At 40.1% G+C, this 25785-nt stretch overlaps 1 protein-coding gene across 1 annotated transcript in view; it reads right to left on the reverse strand.

The window, feature by feature from the left end:
* Positions 1 to 25785, reverse strand: part of LOC140237665 (uncharacterized) — a 35529-nt gene that overhangs the window by 1908 nt on the left and 7836 nt on the right. The window contains exons 2-3 of the mRNA XM_072317590.1: positions 8750 to 12118; positions 837 to 1603 (exon numbers count right to left, since the gene is read on the reverse strand). Coding sequence (XP_072173691.1) covers positions 837 to 1603; positions 8750 to 12023 — 4041 coding nt within the window. The 5' untranslated portion in view covers positions 12024 to 12118. The remainder of the gene's footprint in view (positions 1 to 836; positions 1604 to 8749; positions 12119 to 25785) is intronic.

Raw genomic sequence — 25785 nt, forward strand, 5'->3', positions numbered from 1 at the left:
ACAGTACTAGAACAAACACAATATAACGCTCAGGCATGACTAAGCTCATCTTGGTTGATATAGTTTGCTTATGTTGCATTTTGTCACAAAAATTAAACAATCCTTGTCTGCATTATTCGACAAGCTAAATGGCTGATTCCATACTGCATATCTTATCAAAATATGGCAGGCAACATTTGGTAGAGATGTTGACATTTTGGGCAAAAATTTTGGCTAGAGCAATTCTGTCTGGCTTTGTGTGTCTCTACCATACTCGAGCAATAAAATGTACATGGCATATGGTTCCTGCTGTTGGTCCTTTAACGGTTATATAGCTGGATCATTCGAACTTGACCACACAGCAGACACGGGGATTAATTGAATTACACACAGATCAATTACACGTCGGGACGTAAATAAACAACCTCAAAGTACAGCTGCAGGTCATGAATGGCCTCAAAGCACCCTGGGTGAGTTTAATGGTTTGTGATAGTAGGAGGGAAAGGAGCAAAGCTTATTGATATTCTAATGGCTTGACATATTCTGAGCATTTCAAACATAGATAATACAACCGGAAATACCTATTAAAGCTGGAACATCTTAATGTAGATGTGGCAGAGAAAACAGAGATAGCAATATTTGTTGTCAGAAAAAAATACAAATTTACTGAACATGTTCTAGATTTGGCAAATTAGTTCGATGGTATAAATATAAAGGTATTTCTTTCATCATGAATGCAAAAGATTCTGAATTATGAGCTACTCCCCTTTAAAGAAAGGACACAGAAAGATACAAATGCAAGTGATATTGGGCAGTGAGAAGTAATAGATGAGAGAGGTACTGGGCTAGGAGCTCACCATGAGACCAGGACTACCAGCTGAGCCATCCTGCAATGTGAGACCAAAGAATGCTGCACCAGCTGAACGACAGTGAGGCTCGGTATCAGGCAAGACCTGGTCCTTCCAGGCGATGTCCTCCATAGTGGTCATCCCCTCTGTGTCCATCCTGACCCTGGGCGTGGAGAGCTGTGACAGGGCTTGGATGTGCACTGCACTGATGTCAAACAGGAGACTTTGCTGACTGGTCTGGTCCAGGAAAGAGGCTCCTGCACCACTGAGATTACACTGTGTGTCAGCATTCACTGTCATCTTGGCAGGAGTGTTCTCTTCCATCTGAGTTTCTGCATCTTTGCAAAGAGCATCGTCCAGGTCAGCTTGTGGGACTAGTGCTAAGTTCTTGTAGTCACTCCTAAGGACAGTGGAACGAGGCAGATCAGTGATGATGGCTTCATCTTCAGGTGCCACAATCCGGACAGGACGCTTTGGAATGGCCTTCCCGTCTGTGTCGGTCTTTGCCTGGTCGGGAGCAGCACTTCTCAGAGCTGACTTCAGAGGAGGGGAGGAGCTGAGGGGAGTATCTTCAGGCAGATGCTGCTGAATGGCTGTTTCCAAGGGAACAACACCATCCACCTCATCAGAGCCATCTGTATCTCTACTGGTAGGCTTCTCTGGTGTCTTTGGAGCCATTCGCTTCACCCTGGATGGCATGTCTTCGAATCCGGTCGTTCGGTTCCTGTGTCGCCTTCGTGCAGGTTTCTGGGGGGTGATCTTGGCTCGACTGGCACCTGGAAGCACAAAATGAAATGAGATGGTATAGAGGAATGAATGAAAAACACTGAAAACAAACATCAACTTCATAGACATGGGCATCACGATATGTATTCAATATATTTTCCAAGGCAGCTCCTAGGGCAAGTTCAGAACACCTTCATTCCTGTGTGGCAAACAAATTTAAGCATCAGTGTGACAAAATTTACAAGGCTAAATTGCTAAAATTGCTTGCATTATTACACCACTTGCCCAAAACATCAGATATATACTTGTATTACTATTGTATGGTTCCTATTGACCAAGATACGGTATTTCACTCACCAACTACAGCATTTCACTTTTAGTTGGACCACAATTTCCTGAGCCTCGGGTCATGGGTATGATTTCCATCGGAGAAGTGACAAATGCAATGAAATCATTACATCGCTCAGATTTGACCCCAGATAGCAAAGCTTAAAATTTGAAGGCATTCCATACTCAAGGCCCTCTAAGAGATTGTCATACATCCAACCACTCAGATAGCCAGATTTAAAGCAATCACTTCTTTCATGAAACTTCAGTTTTCATGCCATGTCATCTCTTAGTGCAATGATGTAATCTCTTGGGTCCTAATAGTAATATGCTGTAAAAGAAAAAAAAAAGACACTTGTAAGTGTAGGGTATTCATTGGAACCCACAGACATCTATCTCAGTCTTGCCACAGATCAAATTCAGAAATTGTCAAACTTTTCTGACCGCTGAAATGCAATAAAAACATTCCAGCATATTTTTATGAGTTTTTTGAGAATCATGTTATGAACTATTGAGAAAGCTATACTTTATATGAGCAAATATCAGCATGTTAATAATCTGTTGACTAAATGATTCATTCTAACATTACTGTTTAAAAGAAAATATAGAGTGTGGTAGATGCAGTCACTCACAGATTTTATACAATTTTGAAGCATTTTTGTATTCATTACCAACCCTAATTTTTGCATAGCTTCATATTTACACAATATCAAAGACTGGTAGTATTGTAAGGACCACGCAACTCGGCCCCTTCAAACTGGAAACAATGTTAAACCATCCATGGTTAAACAGTGATTTCAAATGGAAAATCAAGCCTTAATGTCTGCATGTCTTTTATTAAAGCCATTGGAACTATTTGCTCGACACCTTTCTGGCAACCACTTAAAATCTAAAATAGGTTTGATAAATTACCCCTGATGTGACTACAGCCTCGATGATTCACATTAGTATTATTCCTTCTATGAATAACAAATTTCCTAAATGATTGCAAGGACATAATGGGAAAAGGTTGCCTTTCAACTACATTGTGCCTATCATTGTGACTGAATAGCACAAATTGCCAATTTTTCCCCATCATTTTTGGTGGGGGAGCCGGAGGGATAGGCGGCATAAACAGCAATTTATGTGAATGTCTATTATTGCCATATTCATATAGTTCTGCTGACTAAACTTTAAGATGATGAAGCAGGGCTACAGCTGTCTATTGTGCCAGCGAGAAGGGGGGGGGGGGGGGGGGTGGAGGAGGAGAAGAGAGAGAGAGAGATAGAGGAAGAGGGAGAGAAACAAGAAATCCTGAATAAGTTCAGTGCCAGGGGCTGAGGTAAACATGAATGAGAGAGATTATGGGTTAACACCCCTCAGCGTCTGTAGGAAATGATTCACCACCTCAACATGACTCATGGGCAGCGACTGTTATTAATTGATATCTGACACCAACCCACAAGTTGTTAACATTAACACTGATACACCGCTAATCCAACACCTAACTTACCCAAGCAGCTACTTGTATCTCTGTTATTCATTGCACAACATGCTACGAGACCTTCATTGCCCAAGAAATGCTGTTGTACACAAAGCCTGCAAAATGGAATTTTCCTGTTGTAGTGAAATAGATACACTGTACTGAACTATTCAAAGTATCTGTTCTACAGTAAAAAGTAAATACAAGGTTTTATTTAACCCTGCAAGGATATAAGGGGTGAAGTAAAATTCAAACAAGAAAGAAAAGAATGTAATCATTAAAACTATGTAGGGCCTACGCTGAGATGAAATCAAACATATCACAGTGGCCCTTAGTACAATGTGTAGACCTTTTCTTTTAAGTTTGGGTGCTGATTTTAATGTTTATTTTAGCCGTAAAAGGGGGGGGGGGGGGCTTCTGTATGCCTGATAACAATGGTTGATTTATGCACTGACTTAGCCATGCACCTGACTCATTGCATAGCCAATTCAATCTTTCTTTCTTTTTTTCTTATTATTCTGGCAGTCCCCCAGTTATGGTCAACAAAAGTTACAGAGTTTAAAACTTGACTACAGTGTAGGTCTATACTAGGTATAAACTTTGCAAAAATCACAAATTTCTGTTCTACGTCATGTACTTTTATATGGCATAGTTAGCACCAACCCCAACACCTTCACACTCACACGGTTTCCTTTAGTTCGTCCTATTCACCTACCCTGCCCATGAGGTCCCCCACCAACTCCTCTCAGACAAAAAAGTTATTTATTTTCACTGGGGCTACACCCAAACAAAAGACTTTCTGCCTATGATGCATTAACTGTGCCAAAATCTTTGATACGTTATGGTGGTCATGCTGAGAGATAAAAATTCCAGCCATTGTACCAGCCGTGAGAATCTAGGTCCCTGGGTCACAGACTACAGCATGCCTGTGACCCTATGCAGAAACATGGAAACACACAACAGCCTTAACCTATAAATGTCGTTAGGCGAAATAGGGCATCTGAACAATCAGGATATATGCCTGATGAAAAAGTTTGAGCAAACAAGGGAACAAAGCTTGAAGTCATGCAAATCTCACATTTGACGATGGAACCAACAGCCAGACGAATCACATTATGCCAAGCAGGGAATGGGGAGGAATGTTTCCCACGATTGTTATATCTTCTCATATGTTTTAACCACACCTCTGTGGCTTGTTTGCTGAGCGTGCCTTGCTCCTAACCCCACACATCACCATCCAGGATCACGAATCCCTCCACGTCCCGCTCCTGAACTCTTTATTTCATACTCTCTTCTTCACTCAGCATGCATGTATTTGACCCAAGGGGGCAAACCTTTCTTTCTTCACCTGTACCGGGGGGGGGGGGGGGGGGGGGGGGGGGGGGGAGCATTTCAAGAGTGTTTTATATCCATGCAAACATTATCAGCTCACGTCCATACTCTCCAGAGGCTAAGCTCAGCCCCTTTTTGCCATCGGCATGGCAACCTGCACCTGTGCAAATCCAGAGACTGTGCCTCTGTTCTGTCATCCAACATGACTGCCTTGGTTGGAATGTCTCAAGACTGTATAACGAGTAACTGTTAATAGGATTTTAAGGGGAAGATCATCTCATACAGATGTTTCATTAATTTATCAGTTTATGCGACTCATTCAAGGAGGGTGTATTAACTGGACTAGAATCTAATTCTCTGTTATAAATGCATTTCTATTGCAGTTGTGTATAACAAACTTTTTATGTTTTGTCAAGAAACCTTGGCAATAAAAAGGGTCATCACTTTGAGCTGATTTAAGGATGTCATTCTAATTCACTAACATTCTTTAATGGTTAGACACATCTAAAAAACCTTTCTCATCATTGCCTGAATATTTCTCTGACCTTTTTTCCACATTCACCTTTTATACATGATGACATCAAAATAATTCTTTTCGCAGGAACTTCCTACTGAACAGAGCCTTGCTAAAGGCTAAGCCATCCCGTCTCCAAATACAATTACATTGTATATACTGTTCTCCGCTCACAGCCTGCATGGAAGTCATTCTACTGTAGATGAGATACAAGGGCTGCACCCACCTGTTCTTAATTGATATTTTTGTATCAATCGAAGTGGACACCCAATCTCACCTATTCTTATAATATTTCTACTGTATGTAAATGACAATAAGTGATAGAACAACATGGGCCCACCTCTGATATATTGCCTATTCATGAATAATGAAGCTGTCCCGACCCTTTGTACAATGGCCTTGAGAATCATGAACCCTTCCTAGGAATGTTGACATTGCATAATGATCCTGAACTGAGTGCCCCAATTTGCAGTTGACCTCATATTATTAAGTCATCCCCTCTTATATCAACACTATTCAATACAGCTAGAGCTCTGCAAAGTACGAAGGACCACATTGCATAAAACTATGCTAACTTGACAATTGATAGTTCTGGTAACCCTGCAATCAATGGCAACCATCACTGAGATCTCAGCTGTGATTAGTTATGGAATAGTGTTGCTATCATCGATCTTTGCAGTTATCAATGATATTCCGAGTTATCACTAATTGCAAAGTTGCCACAGTTTTAGGCAAGAGGCCCCCGATCTGTTCACTCACAGATATCAAACTTGAATCAAGTACCATGTCTGAAGCCTGAAATTTCCTGCCTCCCTTTTGAAACCCTGAAAATTTGATTTCATTCATAAGCTGGCATATTGTAGAGGTAGGTACAATTTGTATTTCAGACCTTTCCTCAGAATGATAAAACTGGAAACTTCTCTATGAGAGAGTTGTAAAAATTTACAATTCCAGTCAATTTTTTAGGACCCTGATAAAATTCAGACCATTATTCTCCGTAAAAACGAGAAGCGTATTCTAAAGTGACACGGGGTTAGTTTTTTATTTCTTGTTTAAAAAAACCGAGGTGTATTACTGTAATACTTCAGACATGATGTTGGGAGACATTATTCTTCAACCATGCAAAATTTTGTGATGTTTCCAAAACAGACATACGACCTTTAAAACAATGTGGGAAGGTTCACTTCACATGCACAAGGATCATTGTAATTGTTTGGAGAGTAGTTCAGTTTGAGCTAAAAAGAGCATTCCTTTAGAGACTCAGTTAAGAGCCGCACCCACAAAGAGCCGCTGCCGGCATATCACTCATCCTACTCGTCTGGATACTCCTTCACTCCTGGTTCATCTCATCACAGAATGTGAGAAGAACTTGGTGAAGCACTCTGAGAACTACTTCAAATCAAGAAAGAAGGAGATCTTGTAAATTTAAGTACATGTACACCACCCGACTCATTCAGAACATAAATCTTCAATTTCATGGGCACTGGAGTCTAGCATTATGTTAATGCTGAGTGAGATTTTTTTTTTCCAGAAGTGAATTTGATAGTCTGAAAGGTAATATTCATTTCAGGGAATTCAATTAAAGGCTAATAATTGATTTGATTTGCTTGGAGACCTACAAATGTGCGCATCAAAGTTTTCTTTAATAAATGTTGCATAAATCAAGTTTAAAAATCACGTAAAGTAGCACTTGTATTTGTGGGGAGCATAATATAATCAGCTACACACTTTTGTACAAGAAGGAAAGTGAACCTTGTTATATCGGGCACTAATCCATTGATAGGCCAGAATAAAGCTTCCACATGACTATAAATGATGGAAACAAATTATGGGGGTTCAACCACAAAATGCAGAACCTGTCATATTAGTCAGCATCTGGACATCAAAATGAGTGGTCAATTATAGGACACAGGTGCTCAGACCCGTGTAGGGGAAGTCAGTTTCAAAGACACCTTCATGCACCGCTATGAACACGCTGTCAAACACGTGAATCGTGGAACTGTATGGTATAAGTGTAACCACTACCAGGGTGACAAGAGGCACACACACCAATCAAGCTGCACTTGTCTTTGAAGCATGCATCATCATGAGGGTTACGGGAGAATTAGGTGTGATTAATGATGACATGTGTTAAATAAAACTTCAGATTTGATAAAGATGTTGGGGTTACAAGTCCTGTGGGACATTATGCCTTTTGGAGACATCAAATACCATACAAACATCATAACTAGGCACATGATATCTTTACCAGACATACATACACTGTACAGTATGATGTATGACAAAGAAGCCATGAGGGAGCAATTTTGGAAGTGGGGCACCTCCCCCATTCCCAGGTCTGGCCTTCTCCCTCACCCACACTTCCCCCATCTCTTCTGGGCACCAAAGGGTGACCCACATGCCCCCAGCAGGAAATCACTGCAAGCAGCTGTTGTGTCAAGTTCCATATCAAACACAGAACTTTAAAACGAATTGCCCTACATATGCAGTATGAATAGTTAGTACCTATATTTTCTTTTTCTTCTCATGATAGTCACCTCAGAATGGGCATTACACGAATACTAGTAGACTTGAGCAAGTGTTATTATAAAAAAGAACCATGTAGGAAGCCTTAAGGAATAACATAGCTGCAAAGTTTCTTTTCGTAATGGAATGTACGTGTATGACTACAAATACTACAGTGCAATGTTAAATCAATGACTCAGTAACATGCCACATGCAATCACATTCAGCACAGATGAAACTTGATTTTGAAAACCAGTTTTCCATCAGCTTCACATTCACACATCACAACACCTTATCCTGTACACTAATTTATTCATGAATATGAAAATTAAATTTTTTTCTGTATGAAACAAAAAGAATTAAAATAGCAAAATAAACTAATGAATGAAAATTTCCTTTCTTGTGCTATAAAGTAGCACAGAGTTTAGAAAAGATAGTGTTAAAGGTGGTAGAAAGGTGTTACAAACCAGTATGCCTTTTATGTCAGATGCAAGTAAAACTCATCTAGCAATCATATTTCACACAGGAATGAGCACCTACTTGATAGGGAGTACTGGTACAGTTGTATTTAGGCCTAAGGCTACTATTTGGGCAAGATGACAAACATAGTTAACTTTTGCATAGCTGTGAGAAGCCCTGAGCCTTCAGACACTACTGCTGACTAAAACCACTGTATTTGACGCTATTAAATTTTGAAAGTACGTGCATGATCAGGTATTGCCTTGGTATTCACTTTTTCCATTTTGCATGAAGAGAATCATGGATTTCATGCTAGCTACAATCGCAAACATGTGCTTTCAGTGAATTTCAGTTTACATATATTTCAATAGAAAAAAAAACAAAGCAGGGGTGGATCCAGGAATTCCGTAAAGGGGTGGGGGGGGGGGGGAGGGGGGCAAAAACATATTTCTGGTGCTACCTCTAGGTTTCATTTTATCTTTTTCTTTTTATTTCTTTTGTTTGAACAAAGAATAAAAAGGGGGCACACACCCAGTGTGTCCCCCTCTGGATCTGCCACTGCAAAGTAGATCAAGTATCCCATAACATGCAACTCACCAAGGTTTTCATAAAGAGGTTCATCACCGGCACCCCTGGGAATCTTTCTCCTGCTTGTAGGAGACAGAGAGTAGGACTTCTGCAGGAGGACAGGCGTCTCACCAGAGTCCACATCTTCTGGGTCAGGGCTGACAGGAGGTTTGGGTGCCCTGCGCTTGGATGCACTGTTTGCAGCATTCCTGACAAGCATGGTCTCCTCTTCAGCACCAACACTTCTTTTGGGGGGCGTGGCAGCAAGGGCAGGAGTGTTGATGACAGAAGTGGTAGGAGTTGCCATTGGAGGAGTTGCAGCACTGGTGGGTGTGGGGGTACTGTTAGTAGGAGCAACCCGTTTGATTGCAACCGTAGGCTCACCCTTGTACGCATTGATGACTTCCAGGCGTTCTAGAGAGTTGCGCTGGACGGGTTCACCTGGTGTCGGGGAAGATGCCGTTGCAGGAAAAGAGTTTTTAAGCCATTTTTCAACCTCTTCAGAGTTAAACTCTCTCTCTGGGCTTCCAGGTTCATCTCGTTTCTTTTTCCTCCTCCAAGGCAATTTTGACTTCTTAACTTTTGATATTATTGCCGGTGCATCTTGTGTTGCAGTAGAATCTGGAAGATTAATGGGATTGGGATGGGGTCTGTTCAAGGGAGGTGGTGGTGATGCCACACGTCTCACAGGCTGATGCATATTTGGGGCAACATCTTTCTGCTTTCCACGAGACTGTTCGGCTCGTCCAGTGGGGGAAAACTCTCTTAGTCGAGCGCGTAAATTGCTCTCCTTTTTGGCTGGAGTCACTTTTCTGGGCTCATGCTGAGTTCTCACTGGAGTTGCATCTCCACGTCTTTCTGGAGACACGTCTGTTCTTCTGGTTGGTGACATTTCTCTCCTCCATTGATCAGATCTTCCTGAGCTACTTGCAACAGGAGCCTCAAATTTACCTTTGTGATCACTAGCAGCGTGGGGATGGGATGATCTGTCCGTATCATCAGACAGGTCTGAGGAGCTTCTGTCTACTGATTGTTTGCTATCTTTCTTGCTGAGAGGGGGTGGGGGCGGGGAACGATGGGGCAGGCTATCCAACCTGTCATCCCTCTCCCTGCTGGTCACCTGGTCTACCAACTCCATCGATGGGGGGCGAGGAGCCACCCGTTTTTGTCTTGTCCTCACAAATTCAATATTAGCTTGGTCCTCTTTATCAGTGCTACTAGATGCTGGTTCCTCCATCACAGGGTGGGTTCTGGATCTGGACCTGGATGGCCGCCTCGTTTCCTGCAGACTCTCATTGCTGAGAGACACTTTCTTGGATTCCAAAAGGTTTGGTGCACTGGTTCCTTTCACTTCATCTTCACTTACAGGGTGTGACACCGCACCATCAGATTCAGTGGAATTCTCCTTGGGCTGGAGGTAATCAATATTCACTGGACTACTAGGAGTTACATGACTAACAACTTCACCTTTATGACTACTTCTTGCTGCACCACCATCATATCCTTTTGGCAGAATAAAGATGGGAACTTTGTACTGTCCAGAATTTCTTTTCTTTTTTCTGTACTCAGGAGGTTGTTCATCGTGGAGAATGATGGGATAAGGGGGCGAATTTCTTTTGCTTCTGTCGCCTTCTGGTTTTGGCCCGTCACTTGAATCGCTAGATTCCATGGAGTCGTTAATGCCCGAATCTGTCTGGAATTGGGAGGTGGTGTAGATGCCATCCACCAGGGCAACATTTCTCCTCGTGAAGCGAGCAGACGGATCCTTGGATTGGACCATAGTGTCTTCCTGCTGAGCTAAACCAACTCCTTCATCCAGCTCCTGAGACAGCCTATTGCTGCTGTTGCTACTTGATGGCATGTCATGACCTTTGACCTCTAAAATACTCTCTCCCTCAGGCACTCCAGATTGATTGTCACCAAGATCAACAACTCTGTAGGGACTAGTCGTGATGTCTTGGCTTTGGTGACTTGTTCCACTATCCTGCCTCATGCTACTACCACTAGAACTCTCACCATTGTAACGATGTGACACTTCCCCTGTCATAGAAATGATTGTGACACAATCTGCCACATGTCCGTATCGGGGCACTAAATCCTCTTGCCCAATGTCAACACTGTGCTTCTCTGTGGACTGCCCAGAGGGTTTGCCAAAATAAACATCGGAGCTCAGCTCGCTATTTCTCACCATCACATTTTCAGTCTGAATATCATCACTCATTTCACTCACATCTTTACTAACGTTCACTGAAATTTCCTCTTTCTCCGAAGGAATGAACACGACAGGATCAGACGTTTGGCGGCGATGTTTCGTGAGCGGCTGAATTGAGGGTCTCACTTTGCCAATATTTTTCGGGAGAGTCTCATGACCTGTTAATGTTGTTTGAGAGTTTAAAACAATATGTCCCACTGCAGACGAGAGTTTTGTCTTCACTTCAACCAGACGCTGTTGGTCTTCAGTGATTCCATCACTCCCGATCACATTAGGCAGGTCAGGCAAGTCGGTCAGAGTAACCTCTGGTTCCACCATGGAGTGGTTGTTATTGTTACTGCTATGAACCTCTCCTGCTGATGTATTCAGTGTCTGGATGTGTCTGAGATTCTTGGCGACTTTCACAAACTCAGGAAGATCTGGATCTCGACTGTTCCTTTCCTGATTCTTTGGTGGGCTAGCTGGTTTTTGAACAGGGCGAAGAGCTCGCCTCAAGTGCTTGTTGACATTGCTGCTGAGCCCACTATCTGCTTCACTCTCTGAGGAAGAGTTTAGTAAGATGTTCCCGTTGGGCTCCTGCACTGGCAAGTTGACATTCACGCTTCCACTCTCAGAGGATGAGTCACCCACGTTCATCCCTCCTCTCATTGATTCACTATTCACTGATGCCACATTATCCACAGAAGCTGGCGTCGGTGCATCCACAGGAATGTTGAGAGCAATGACGTTGGAATCGGGCGGTTTACCGCTCGCGTCTCGCCTCGAGCTCTGAGGTCCCACTGGCTTGACTCTCTCCTTCACCTTCTTCCTGTTATTCCTGTCTGTGGGCTTCTCGCCCCTCCCTTTCGTCCCATCTTTCTGAAGGTTATTCTGGTTGCGCAGGATGACTTTGGGAATGTCATACTTGTAGTGAATTGGTTTGCTCTCCGTCCCTTGAGACTCGTTGATGTTGTTATCAAGAGCTGCAATCTTCTCACCTTCCACGGCATGTGCTGCTTTGGGCTTGAAGCAGTGGACACAAAGATGGCCTTTAAAGCGGTGCTGCTCAAAGGCTTCACAGGCAGCATTATTGGCTTTCTGTTCCTCAATCATGTCGTCTCTTGTGTGGGGAGCTTCTGACTGTTAAGGATGTCACCACAGTTATTGCTTTTCCACGAGTGCCAGGTTTATCTTATCTCCTGAAGAATCTGCAGATGACAAAAACGATAAAGAGAAGATAATCATTGATAAAAATCTAACAGAGTTAATCTCAAGACTGTAATGTCAGGACCTGCGACTTCTTTGTTTCTCTACACTGCCATACTTCAAAATGAAATTAACTCGCTATGAATCTTGTATCAGATCAAAGATAAACATCTCGTCAACTTCTACGTGCAAGTCTTTTGATCAAGTTGATATAGTATCTGGCAGGAAGTGAAAATATCAGTCAAAGACCCAACTATTTTTGAGATGAGAATTTTGCTCTGGGTTGAGTCATCGGTGTGACTGGAGTAATATGAACTTCTACATGAAGTCTATGGTATTTATCCATCTTCACTTGCATGAAGCTCCAGGGTATTGAGAAGAATACGGTGTTAAATTGCAGGAAATCGTTCATGAAATTTAATGTGCTGAAATACAGGTCTTTTGAGTCACGATGAAACTACCAAAAACAAACAAAAAATCCTTGGAAGGGCAATGGCCTGAAGCATTGTGATTCATTAAAAAGAAAACACACACACAGTGGTTGATTATGTGATTTGACTATTCCTTTAATACAGACTACGCAAAAGACTGAACATACGGTACTAATTGTACAAAATGCTATGATGGGCAGTGACAAAGAATTTTTTCCCAATAATACAACTTCTTCATTAATAGGAACTGCAGAAATCTTTTAATATGCACATCTATGGACATGGCAGTATAAAGAATTCTTCGCATGTTTGCATTTACACAAAAATGAAGAAATCATAATCTGCATTATAATCTAACACTTAAAAGCAAAAAGGACACCAACAACAGAGTCATCACATTTTATTCTGTCAACAGCAAAAAAAAAAAAAAAAAAAAAATTAAAACAGACATAAAAATGTATCATCCTGAGTTTATGAAAACTAGATGCAGCAATGACTAATGTTAGTGTTCTTTGGAAATGTTTAACCAGAAATGAAGTTACAGCGCACTCTGATTAATCACATAATGGAGATATCAATGCACAGATAAACATTATTTAGAAGTGATTAAAACAGAGTAGATACTGTAGTTAACCTGTGAAAAGAAGAAGAAAAAGTTACCCATGAGAGCTAGCCTCCAGAAAAGCATTGCATACAAATTTTCATTTACTCTGCATCTTGTAGATGAAATAAATACAGACAGTACTATTCCTTCAGCAAAACATATGATCTGGGCCTCATTTCATAAAAAGTTGATAAGATAGCAACTCTTGCTGGAATGACAATTGTCATAGTAATGACAAGAATCCAGCTTCCTGATTGGCTGTTGCTATGGGAAGTTGCTATTCCAGCAAGAGTTGCCATCCTAACATCTTTTATGAAATGGGGCCCTGGTTGTACATCATGTACATTCATCCATGACAAAATGAAAAGTAAATGGCTCCAATGTGACTGCAGTGAGTGGAGGGGGTACTCCATGAGCAAAGAAAATCTCTGTATCACAACTTTCTCATGAAAATACTGATACATGATGCAAGTTAATGGAAGACGTAAATGTCACACGGTTGTAGAGTGTACATGTGCATCTACACACATGCAAACATATAAGTCTGCATACAGATCATACATGTACATATAGACATACATGTGTATTTTGACTGAAAGTTAGATACATTCCATTGAAATTGTTGCTGATGATAACAATATGTACATGAAATAAATAAAAACAACGATAATCATTATGTCTTCACATTGTATGCCTACACACATAAAAAAAAATATAACAATGACAACAAACACATTATGAATGCCTATAGGTGCATACAGTATGACAAACATGGTGATACTGTAGTTAAAACTGCCTTGGTTTCAGCTGCAAAAGCTACATTGTAACTTGAAAAGACAATGCTCTCAATTCTTTGAGAAGGGCACTTCTACAATGTGCATGTGGACAATCTACACAGTGCAATCCATGCTAAAAATAAAATTTGTTATTTTGTGGTGAGCTATCAACATGCAGACATGTGCTCTACAGGACATACAAAACAAGATAAAACAAAAATCACCAGTACATGTATGACGGCTTATTAAATCCAACTTGATTCCCAACAGTCTGCTGCTTCTGTCTTCTCACTTCTACCAAGTTCTATCCTTTAAAGGACAAGTTCACCTTCATAAACATAAGGATTGAGAGAATGCAGCAATATTAGTAGAACACATCAGTGCAAGTTTCAGGAAAATTGGACGATCGATGCAAAAGTTATGAATTTTTTAAATTTTTGTGTTGGAACCGCTGGATGAGGAGACTACTAAGGCTCATGATGTCATATGAGTACAACAGTGTAGAGAAAATTCAACATATTTTCACATTTTTTGTATAATAAAAGAGCACTTGACTTGCCTCTTTCTAAAGACAATGGGAATGGTATTACCCATAACATATGTCAGTAACGAGTCAAGGGAATGTGTACTTTTTTCAAAAGATGAAATTTTGTGAAATTCTCTTTATATTTTCCTTATATTGTTGTACGCATGTGACATCATACACTCCAGTAGTCTTCTCATCCAGCGGTGACTGCACAAAAACTTTAAAAATTCATAACTTTAGAACGGATTGTCCGATTTTCCTCAAACTTTCAATGATGAGTTCTACTAATATTGCTACATTCTCTCAATCCTGATGTTAATGAAGGTGAACTTGTCCTTTAACTGCAATTGTATCTCACCATGGGGCATGAGAACAGTTCCAAGTATACAACATGAACATCACCGACAAGATCCAGACTGACATGACTAAAAACAATGCAGGTCACTCCAGTGGGTATATTCCCAGTCAGAGACAAACTTTTGAACTCCACCCCATGGGGTGAACAGAAGTCACTGGTATTGTAATCGGCACAAAGAGAGAGGGGCTTCACAGTTTATCGCCCACACTGTTTATTGACTCAGACTTTCATGGACGATGACAATCTCTGCACAAAACAGAAAAACAATAACAGAAAACAGAAATAAGACGACGGACACCATTCAAATTCCTCCTTGCTTGAAATCTCACCAAGGATTACCGGTAAGCACCCCTGAATCTTACATCATGACGGCTATCACGTGTCATTTATTTGGTTTGTTTGTTTGTTCTCGCTCATCACAGAGTAAAAAAAGAAATCCCTGGAAATGGATTCCTTCACAGACAAGACATAGACAATATCGGCATGCCCATCCCTACCTCATATAAGATCTTAAACTCCATGCTCTTTCCTCACACAAACAATTTCTGATATCACTGCACAGTTGCAGTAAAACCAGAAACATTCACAGCATCAGATTTTCGTGAATTGGAGCCAACCGCCTTTTTGTGGCATGAAACTTTCGTGAATTGCTACTGGCATTCAATGCATTGTGTAGACAAGAACTTCTGCCTGCATTTTAAATTTTTACTTTCACAAATTCTTGGCTCCTCACAAAATTTGCAAAAGTTTCATGCATGCAAAAACTTCTGGTTTTACAGTATCTAGCAACAAGTGTGTTTCCGAGTTTACCTTGCAACCGGTGTCTAACTCCTTGTGGAAGATAGCTCAAATTTCATAACAAAGATTTTATGTCTCACATCAGCTTCAGAGAGGCATAGGAATCACAAAGCATCAATAGCACAGTGACAGAAACACCACTTCAGTACTGTCTCATCAAACCAGTAGGCATTCCAGTGTCTTCGTCCAGTTCATCCTTTACCAAGCTCTCTAACTTAACATCAGCTGAGCAAATGAATCAGTGCCTCCTGCTTCCAATCAGCCAGAGCTCATGCTCACAACTCTGGCATTCCCCTCCCCTCATCTCATTATACAAAGTAGAGTTCCAGGTTCGTATGTGGGGTTAGCTGCCCACGACTGAAATCAGCCCACAGCATGAGTAGTTTGCCATACATGGCGCAAGAGCAGGGCGCTGGATTGGAGAGTGACGCCCATTTCAGCCGTGAGTTTCAATGAACCTGTGACATCGACTGCCCTCGCCAACAACTTGACTTGACAGTGAGCAAGAGAACAGGCAGTCACTTTCCCCAAACTTTCACTGGGCCATGGGGGGGGGGGGGGGGGGGCAGGAGGGGGCCAAGCAGCTGTCTGCTGCTCTGGTGGGTGAGATCTGATTGATGATAAACTCCTCATAGCAGGCCAAGGGTGAGGTACTGACTTACAGAAGAAAGGGTCCTTGATTACCTGTCTATTCAAAGTTGAAGCTGTTTTCCTACATAGTCCCAAAGATTTGTGCATCTTGTGTACATATGTACATTAGGAAAATGCTTACTCTAAAAGACTCTAAACTTTTAATGAAAGATGGATGAGCCAAAATAATTCACTATTCATGTTTCTTTTTTCCTTCGAAAATATTACAGCAGTAATTCTACCAAAAGATGGAGTTTACTTTCCACCTCCCTGCACTTACATAAAATGATAATTGCATATGTTGATCATGAAACACCATTGTGCACTAAGCCAGCATTCTAAAATTATAGTGATTGATCAGGCTCATTAATTACGCCATAGGCCTAAAAGAAAACTACCTCACTGCAATCTTTGTATTATTTTCTGTCTCCTTCTGTTTCCCCCTCTTTGCTTTTCTCTACTATTCTTGAGGTCAAGGGGAGGGTTTTCTGTTGAATTCCTCCAAAATCTTACTAAATTAAGGCAAACTGTTCCAAGTTTTCAAAAAAAGTCTGAAATTAGACTATTTCTAAATAGAGGGGCCAAAATTTCAGCCAGTCAACTTGGACAAGAAAAATTGTTTACCGGTAAACCAGCCAAGGGAGGTGATGTATTAGTCACAGACTGACAATGGAGACCTCACTGTGACCTTTTACCTGAGGTGACCCCAGACCTAAATCACTTTTCTACCCAGGTTTGTTTATTGGGGGCACCAGTGTCAGCAGCAATCATGGTATCAGCTTTCACCTGGCTACCCTCCCCCATATCCCATCCAGCCCCACCCCACCAGAAATAATAACAAACCAATCACTTCACTTATAGCTCTCCATCCATTTATTGCCTCTCCCTGAAAGATGGCCCAACCCATGGAGGCACAATGTACATTTTCTTTGGTCTCCTCACCCAACCCTCTGCCTGTCTGGTTGTGAGCAGGAGGTCTCTCTCTTCCACCTCCCTGTTGTGAGCAAATATTCATGTACAATGTACACTAACTAGTACAGTCAAAACAAATTATCCAGGAAGGTGGCATGGTTTGAAATCAAAATGCAATGTCTAACAATGTTTCCAGTTAAAAAAAAAAAAAAAAAGCTACCACGCTATCCAAGTTTCTGATATTGAGGTGTATGAAGTTCACAGTTAGGGTTGGACACGAATGCTACATGTATATGTAAATGTATCAAAAAGAGTGAACATCTGTGTCCTGAGTAAACAGGTTTACTGTACTCAATATTCCCCATTATAGGCAGTAGTGGAAGAACACACCATTCATTGACTGAATTATTACCACGAAGTAGAATATGATTTCTCATACAAAATGTGACAGCATGATTTAAAAAACTTTTGTATGTTAGAGTGCTTTTCATTTTTTCTGTCATATATAATACATTTGAGCATCATTAGACAGATCAGTCAGTATGTAGGCCTACAATGTTGTACATTGTAAAATTTAGTTGGACAATTCTCTTAACAAGTTGAAGACGAGTCCTGAGTATACTCGGGCAAGTGTCTATGGGAAGTGTGTGTTGTAACAAAATCAGCCCTTCTTCAATGGGTTAAATTAAATTGAACCATCACATTGTCAAAAAGAATCTGTGACACTACATGTGAGAATCCACCCAATCCTATGCACTGAGAATATAGATAGATCAGCAATAGACTACGGCAGATGATAACTGGCGGGAAAAGCAAACAATGATGTATTGTGCGACTACAGCTTGTTGTTCCTCCGTGAGTGGGTCACAATTAGAAATGACAACATTTCCACTCAACCAAATCCGGTACACCCTAATTTGAACCGCTTGAGAGTAATGTGAACTGTTGCGTTTCAATGAACCAAATTTGGTGGCACCGTGCTCTGAACTTTAAACTCCCTTCCCACATTATATCGTGAATCATCGGAGCAAAACTGTGTGCGTGTATTTTTTTAACCATTTATAATATTGTGGATGCCCAGTGGAAGATGACTGCAAAACTCCACCCTTATTACTAAAACATTTTTTACATGCATCTGGAATTTCAGTCTGTTCATTATCTTTGAGAAAAAATCTGTAATGTTTAATATGGTGCAGGTTGGACAAGTAGTTCTGCCATCTGAATTACAGCAACATTCACACAGCTACACTGTATGATGAAGCACAAAAAAAAAAGGTCAACTCCCATCGTGAAAAGACATGGGCATGTTGTGGCATGTTGCCTTTTATCATTGGCACTTTTTTGATATCTCAGCCATTTGAAAACCAATTTTCATCAAATAAACGTTGAATCCTTCTTAGAATTACATGCTCTTTCATATTTCATAAGAGGCTTTTCATTAATACTCACTTAGAAATGTTCAAAACATGAATCCCCACCTCAACCAGTACTGTACAGTCCCATTAACATGGCCTCTCCAATTAAGCAGTTATCTTTAACATATATTGTACATCACAGAGAGGGAGAAGGAAAATGGTGGAAGAGGAAATAAAAGTTTTTAATAATTGGCATTATGCATATCACTGCCCACCACATACACCAAACAATGGCCTATAGACATTGCATTGTCTGCAGGTGGAATGTACTGTAAATGAAACATGGGTGTAACCTCTTTATGCAATAATGGGCCATGTCTACCACACAGCTGACCTGCTGAGTCTTTGTGTGACATTGATGAACAGTACAAATATCGATATTCAATCTGCATGAATCTCCCCATGGAGTTTTTGAGTCGTTTAATGACACCATAAATCTACATGTAGTGTACAGTGTACATGTACTTTGAGATTACGGCAAGTTACTGTACTGTACATGTACATGTAGGCCTACATATCAAACCAAGACTGCATTCACCTTTAAAATTTTCTTGTTATCCAAGAATGCCAAATTTGATAAACCTGCCGACAAAAGGCATTGCACAATCAATAAAACATTTCCTAAGAGGTCAACGTACTTACGCGTGTACATCTGACAGCTGTAGTTTGAACTTGCAAGTAGTAAAGAGTATCAAAGCCTGTTGTAACAGATGAAGATTTGATAGCCAGCAACACACTTAGCTTTGTATTTAAATGACATCACTCCACAGCTAAAAGTGCTCAAACTGCCACTGACCACCATACCTGGCCACAACTAGTAAAGCATTCACACTCTGAGGGTCACACAGTACAATTTTATCATTACATCATACACTTGTACTTTTCCACTTAAGTCCTGCCCCCATCTTAAAATCAACTTGGGAAAACCTGATTCTCCGCAGGTCCGATAATTCCCCTTCAGTCCCACAATAGCAATCTGACTTTGTACCAAAATCTACAGTAAACAATGCATGGAATTCTCTTGAGAAAGCAAAGCTGGCGAAATCCCTGATTCGAAGTAATCACTTAATAAAGGACTTTTGACAAGGAAACATGGACCTTAAATCTACTATTTTGTCACCAATGAACAAAGAAAAGAAGTGTATATACGTACTGCTAACCCCGCCCCCGTCCACCAAGGTTCTTTCCCTTTTGGCTCCCATCAAGTACCGGTAGTCGACTTTGATCTTTGGAGTATTAACCGTTATCAATTGGATCATTAACATTCAGCCTTCCTTTGCAAAGATTCCTCTCATCGCAAATTTTCCCATGAAAGATAAATGTGCACATATTTGAAATTTGATTTTTTTTTTTCCCAAAAATATTCAGCTCATGAAAAATTAACCTGGGAAGGGGAAAATGCCTTCTTGTGTTCCTTGGTACATTAAACACCAAATCGTCAATTTGCACAAAAGCAACTACTGCTGTTCATATTGGTTGTTGTTGCTGGGCAAAATCTGAATGCAAACACACATGGTTTGTTATAGACAGAAGTCTGTTCATGTCTTGGAAAAGTTTGGTGGTACTACTGTAGCAATCATTCGAGAGAGATAGAGAGAGAGAGACCGCATCTATTCTCAGGCTTTCAGGACAAATATTTGATCTCCTGCTAGGCTCTATTATAGACAGATTGCATCAGTTTGAGTCATGGTGATCAGCATTTGTTTCATGGAAACCAAGCTTTGCATGACATGTCTAGCTATAACCTGGGATTATCTTGAACACAACCTTTGGACTGGGGCATGTGGTTTGAAATGGTGAAGGGTTTACATTAAAAACAAAGCAAAATTGTGGTGTACATGTACAATTGTAGGACCCTACATCCCGGTCAAACACTTAACTCCCCAACCCGGTCAGAGTTCACCTGTACATAGCTGCATTAATTTATAATTTAGCTAATTGATCAAAATAACCATACAATGTGCATTTGGACAGTGTACAAAAAGGTACACTGTAGCACAACTTAACATCACAATTAGTGTACTGTACATGCAGGTACTGTATAATGTATGCCACCAGGCCTTGTTTACCATCCCCCTTTGTGTGTGTGTGTGTGTGTTCTCATTAAGATCACAATGCAACAATTAGTCTTCAGTAAGCTCATTTTTTTTTTTTTTTTTTTTTTTTTTGTATAAAACAGGTACTTACAGAGCTGTACTGCAATCCAAGTCAACTGATCCTACAGTTACATACATAATAAAATGCATGTTTGGAAACTGAATGCAGATGTTATTTAAAGACATGGCTGATAGTACAGACAGTGTCTCCAATTTCAAAAACCAACTACAATATATGCACCTTAGTAAACACAGGCTGATATGCTACCAGTTTGACATCCCATCTTGTCTGTGTACAAATTTAAATATCTTTCATAAAACTTATCCTTATCAAAGCTGCAATAACGAGTCTTACAAGATCCCATGTCCTGTTATAAGCAAATACATATGATCCAAAGACTAGGAAGATATTATTGTTAATCTGATGATTTTTTTTTTTTTCAATCTTGATTAACAAAGGTATGCAGCAAGCATAACAAACTTTTCAAATACATGAAATCTTGCATATCTGTTATACAGATATCATATCTCAAGCTTTCAACGTCTATCTATTTTTATAAAACATTTTGGATTCGAGAGTAGCTCCCATTTTTGTATTTGCCTGGTAATTATCTGAAGAATGGGAGGGAGTGTGGAGGGGAATGTATAAATGTATTCATGTTTATTTTGATGACTCATGAATTACTACATTGCTCTGGTCCTTTTTTTTTTTCTCCTCCATGACGAATGCAAATAGTGCTGTGGAATAACACAAACAAACACGCCTACAACAAAATGTGAGAAATATTGCGCAATCTTGTAAAGGTGAGTAGCATAATCTGTAGCATTACTCTGCATTTAAACTTCATAAACATCAGTGGTTTACTCTTTAGATGTACACTATTGTAACTGTACAGTCTAGAATGAACAATAAAAGATGCCGAAAAACTATGATATGACTTTAAAGCATGTTCCCAGTATTACTTTTGTTTTTATTGGGAGAGGGGTCTACATGTACTTACTGTAAGTTCCTTGGTTGCATTGTTCTAATCCTTGTTTTTTATTAAAAACTAATCACAGATATCTTCACATCAAAACAAGTAATTACAATGAAATACATTTGTACCCTGCCTTGTTTTGTTGTGTGTTTGTATTAGCAGTTGAATTGATATATCAATAACACTGTATAACATTCTGTGTCAAATAAAACAGAATGGATTACTCTGCTTGACTCAAATATCTTACTTTGAACTTTGAACATGGCTGATACCAGCAAAAACAGACAGTCAGAGACAACAATCTAAATTTTTATGATTACATTAACAGCAAACTATCACAAACATGATGTCGACAAAAAAAAAAAAACAAAAAAAAACAAACACACACATAAAAACAGGAGACCACAATTCTTGGGCAAACACAATCTCAAAAGGTCTGTTTGCAATGTGAGATAACCGATCAACTAGAAATATGTCAGGCCTACATGTCTGGCAAATTGCATGTTCTGACACATATCATTCTTATCAATACATTTTCCCTATAGAGCAACTTAGGGGGGGGGGGGGGGTTGCTGTGGCATATTAAGACTCCTGACTCCCAATCCAAGGACCCGAGTTTCGAATCCTGTCCAGTGCTTACAGTCTTCGAAGTGGACAAGATGCTTTTTCCTACCATGTCCCCCTCGACCCAGGTGTATGAAATGGGTACCTGGCAACGTTAGGGTATACTAATGGCAGGGCTTTCTGGTAGAGCAGTGGCAACACTAGAGAGGCTACCCTGGGTAAATAAGACCTTATTATTATCATTATCAAATGTACATGTTTACAATGTACAATAACCACAATGAAAATACATGCAAAAAAACAACAACAACAACAACAACAAACAAACAAAACATGCATTTCCCTGTTAAAGGGTAAGCAGATTTTCAAGCATTACACAATGACAAGAGCTATCCTTTGGGACTACAGATAGAAACAAATCAGCAAGGGTTTATATCAAAGCACCTTACCTCTACACAGAATGAAAATAATGTGTCATCTGAGAAGTCAGTGTTATTTAATATCTATTGTACAAAGTCTGTATGTTTTGAAGGAAGACACACAGAAACAACATTATGCTTTACTTGGAATACAAGAATTGTTTTAACCACAGTAAAAAACAAACAAACAAACAAACAAACCAACATTTGTTATGCCAAACAGTATTTGATTTGGTACAAACTAATAATTGAAGGCAGTCATTTCATGAGTACGAACATTACGGGAAACGTGTTTACAGCAGGGTCTATAATTTTATCCAGTGTATTCAAAGTAGTTATGACTCCTGCACACAATGAGCGTACCTTGAGTATGATAGTCTGTAAGACTGATAAAATTGGCACATTGTATGCAAGATAACGACAACGGAACAAACATTGAATAAAATTCCTACTGATTAGAAAGCTGTGAAATGCAATCCTCAAACACTGCTTAATCCATGTACCAGGAAGCTGCGTGTAACTCAATTCAGCTCCGAAAGTTACAAACAACTTAAGAATCCTGAGGGGTGAAAAACAACTCTGCACTTTCTATTGTGTTTTATGAAAGCAGCCCACGCCTCTCTGAGGCCCAAGCTGAAGTCCAGGCATTCTACATGTATGGGTCAAGATCCCACGGTCACAAAGCTCCATTCATCTTCTGGACTCTTCCTCCATTCTGGTTTTATTTTTGCATAAGTCTTTACTTTATAATGGCCCAACTTTCATTTGTTTTGTTGTTGTTTTTTCATACAATATAATAATAACTTTGGTTGTTCATTTTTCATTGACATGAATGCAAAATTCCTTTTTTTGAGGTAAACTTTGCATGAAAAAGTCACACACAAAAGAAAAGCAAGCAATAAAAAAAACAAAAACAGATGGTATCACTAGGACGACCTTGATTTCTATCATCATCAAAACAAATCTTTTCAAGACATGACATCCACCAAAATATTCACCAGTATTGCACAATTTAACAGTTTTGTCATGGAGTGCTAAAATAAATATTCATATCACACTTTGGCAATGCCAAATAGCAGTGTCTGTTTGCAACACAGAGGGCCTATAGTGTACCCTACCCTGCAGCTCCCCTCCCCAGCAAGTTTAATTGCTGTCAACATCCTGTAATCATTGTTATCAGTAGCAAGTTACTTATCTCTTTTTATTAATGGATTCTCAGCACTAGCGACAGGTCTTTTCATAAAGATAATTCCGCAGTTACATTCTGTACGTGTAGTAGTACAGTAGTTTGCTGTCTGTGGAAGAAGTGGTCTCCAGACTCCCCCCCCCCAAAAAAAAAAAAAAAAACAACAACAACAACAACAACAACAACAACAAAAACAAACCAAAAAACAAAACAAAACTGCACATTCAGTTTTCAATTTCACCATCATATTCCCCCTTAAAGGCATCAATGTACATATAAACATAGACTCAACACAAATTATGAAAGCAGATTTAAATCATTATTTTTGTAGCATTTTCATGAGTACATTGAACATGCAAAAGATGATCAAGAGTAAAAATACAATTTTGTTCAGTCATTAGTACTATTCAGGAGGGTCATGAAGACGATTTGTCTGAGCCTTGACAGATACATTGTACTCATTGACAAGGTATGCCAAAAGCTGGAGTGATCAATCATTAAATATTAATTCTTTGATTTTGATAACACTCCAAACTGCAGAGAGACTACATGTATGCATGTAGAGGTTAAAACACTACACTCTAGGCCTTTCGAGTCCTACCTCTAGGCTGACTTTGACAAAGCGGCAGAATTCTGTGTTTGAACAGGGAGGTGAGACAACAGCACAATACAGGGTGAGCCCTGCACCAACCACTACAGCCTCTTCATTGGGTTCTGGTCAGACATTGTGTATGTTTGTTTGCTGTCTGCTGCACACACCCCTCACAAAGAGCTGTCAATCATTGCAGAGGAGTGGAGGCTGGAGTGGAGGCTATCAGTTTCAGATCACTACACACACCAATGTTCCTGCTGTGCTCAAGTGCCTTGTAATTGTTTATATTTCATCAACAAAGCTGTCACATTTTCATATGAAACAATGGAGTGATATCTTGACACTTTATTACTATGGTGTTTTATGGAACAAGTAATCAAGCTTTCATGAAATTGACTGGCAAATTACCTACAGTAACAGAAAATTAGAAAAGCAATGATTTCAACTCACAAGGTATCCCTACAGAACAAAGTTTAAAACTACCAATTACCATCAAATTTGCACTAGACCACCGTACCTCTGCAATTTTAACTATCTTGTCAATAAGGGCATTGTCAAAATTTCAGACAAAGTGGTTCCTATGCATGTGTGTTGACTTCCCAAAGACCACACTTTACTACAGAAAACCAGGGATGCCAAGTTCAAAAAAATTTTATGAGTGAGATTTTCATGACTCGGCATCTCGGCATGTGAATGTGTGCGCGAGCGAGGGTGTGGGAGGGGTTTTTCCCCCTTGTGGCCTCCCACGGTAGGGAGCTTTTTCAATTTTTAGCTCTTAATGGTGCGATCAGGTGCATACTTAAGAGACTATTTTTTACTTATTTTGAAAGACAAAAGGGAAATATACCTTCATTTGCAACTATCACTTTAATCTTTTGAGCTATGCTCATTATTATAGGCCCAAGTTGCAGACTTCGCCGGATGCGGGAGAAAAATGGGTGCCATGCGTGAGATCGTGAGATGGCCCCTAAATGCTTGAGTCTCACGCAGAATGCGTGAGACTTGGTAGCTCTGGAAAACTGTGTGATACTCTGAGATGGTTTCTTCTCTTTCTTTGTACCACGGTATATGTACATGTATGTATCCAGGTTTTACCTGGTGATCCTGTCTGCAGATTGAGTTGTCAGCAACCTTTTGCCCCAACATGACCAGTATCATTCCAAGTTATTGAGGACAGATTGAGGACAGCTACACTTTAATAGGCCTATTCGTTTTGCCTTTTGACCATCAGATGGTAGGGCAACTGTCTGAGCAAAGTCAAGCTCACAAATCAATAGAGATAATGTCAACACCGCACTAATTCTGGCAAACAAACTAGTGAATTCTCTCTCATACAGTCTGCAGTGAACACATGCTCCTCTTGGAAACCACACACAGTGTACATT

The sequence above is a fragment of the Diadema setosum genome, chromosome 14, assembly GCF_964275005.1.
Source record: "Diadema setosum chromosome 14, eeDiaSeto1, whole genome shotgun sequence".
In the NCBI taxonomy this organism is placed as follows: Eukaryota; Metazoa; Echinodermata; class Echinoidea; order Diadematoida; family Diadematidae; genus Diadema; species Diadema setosum.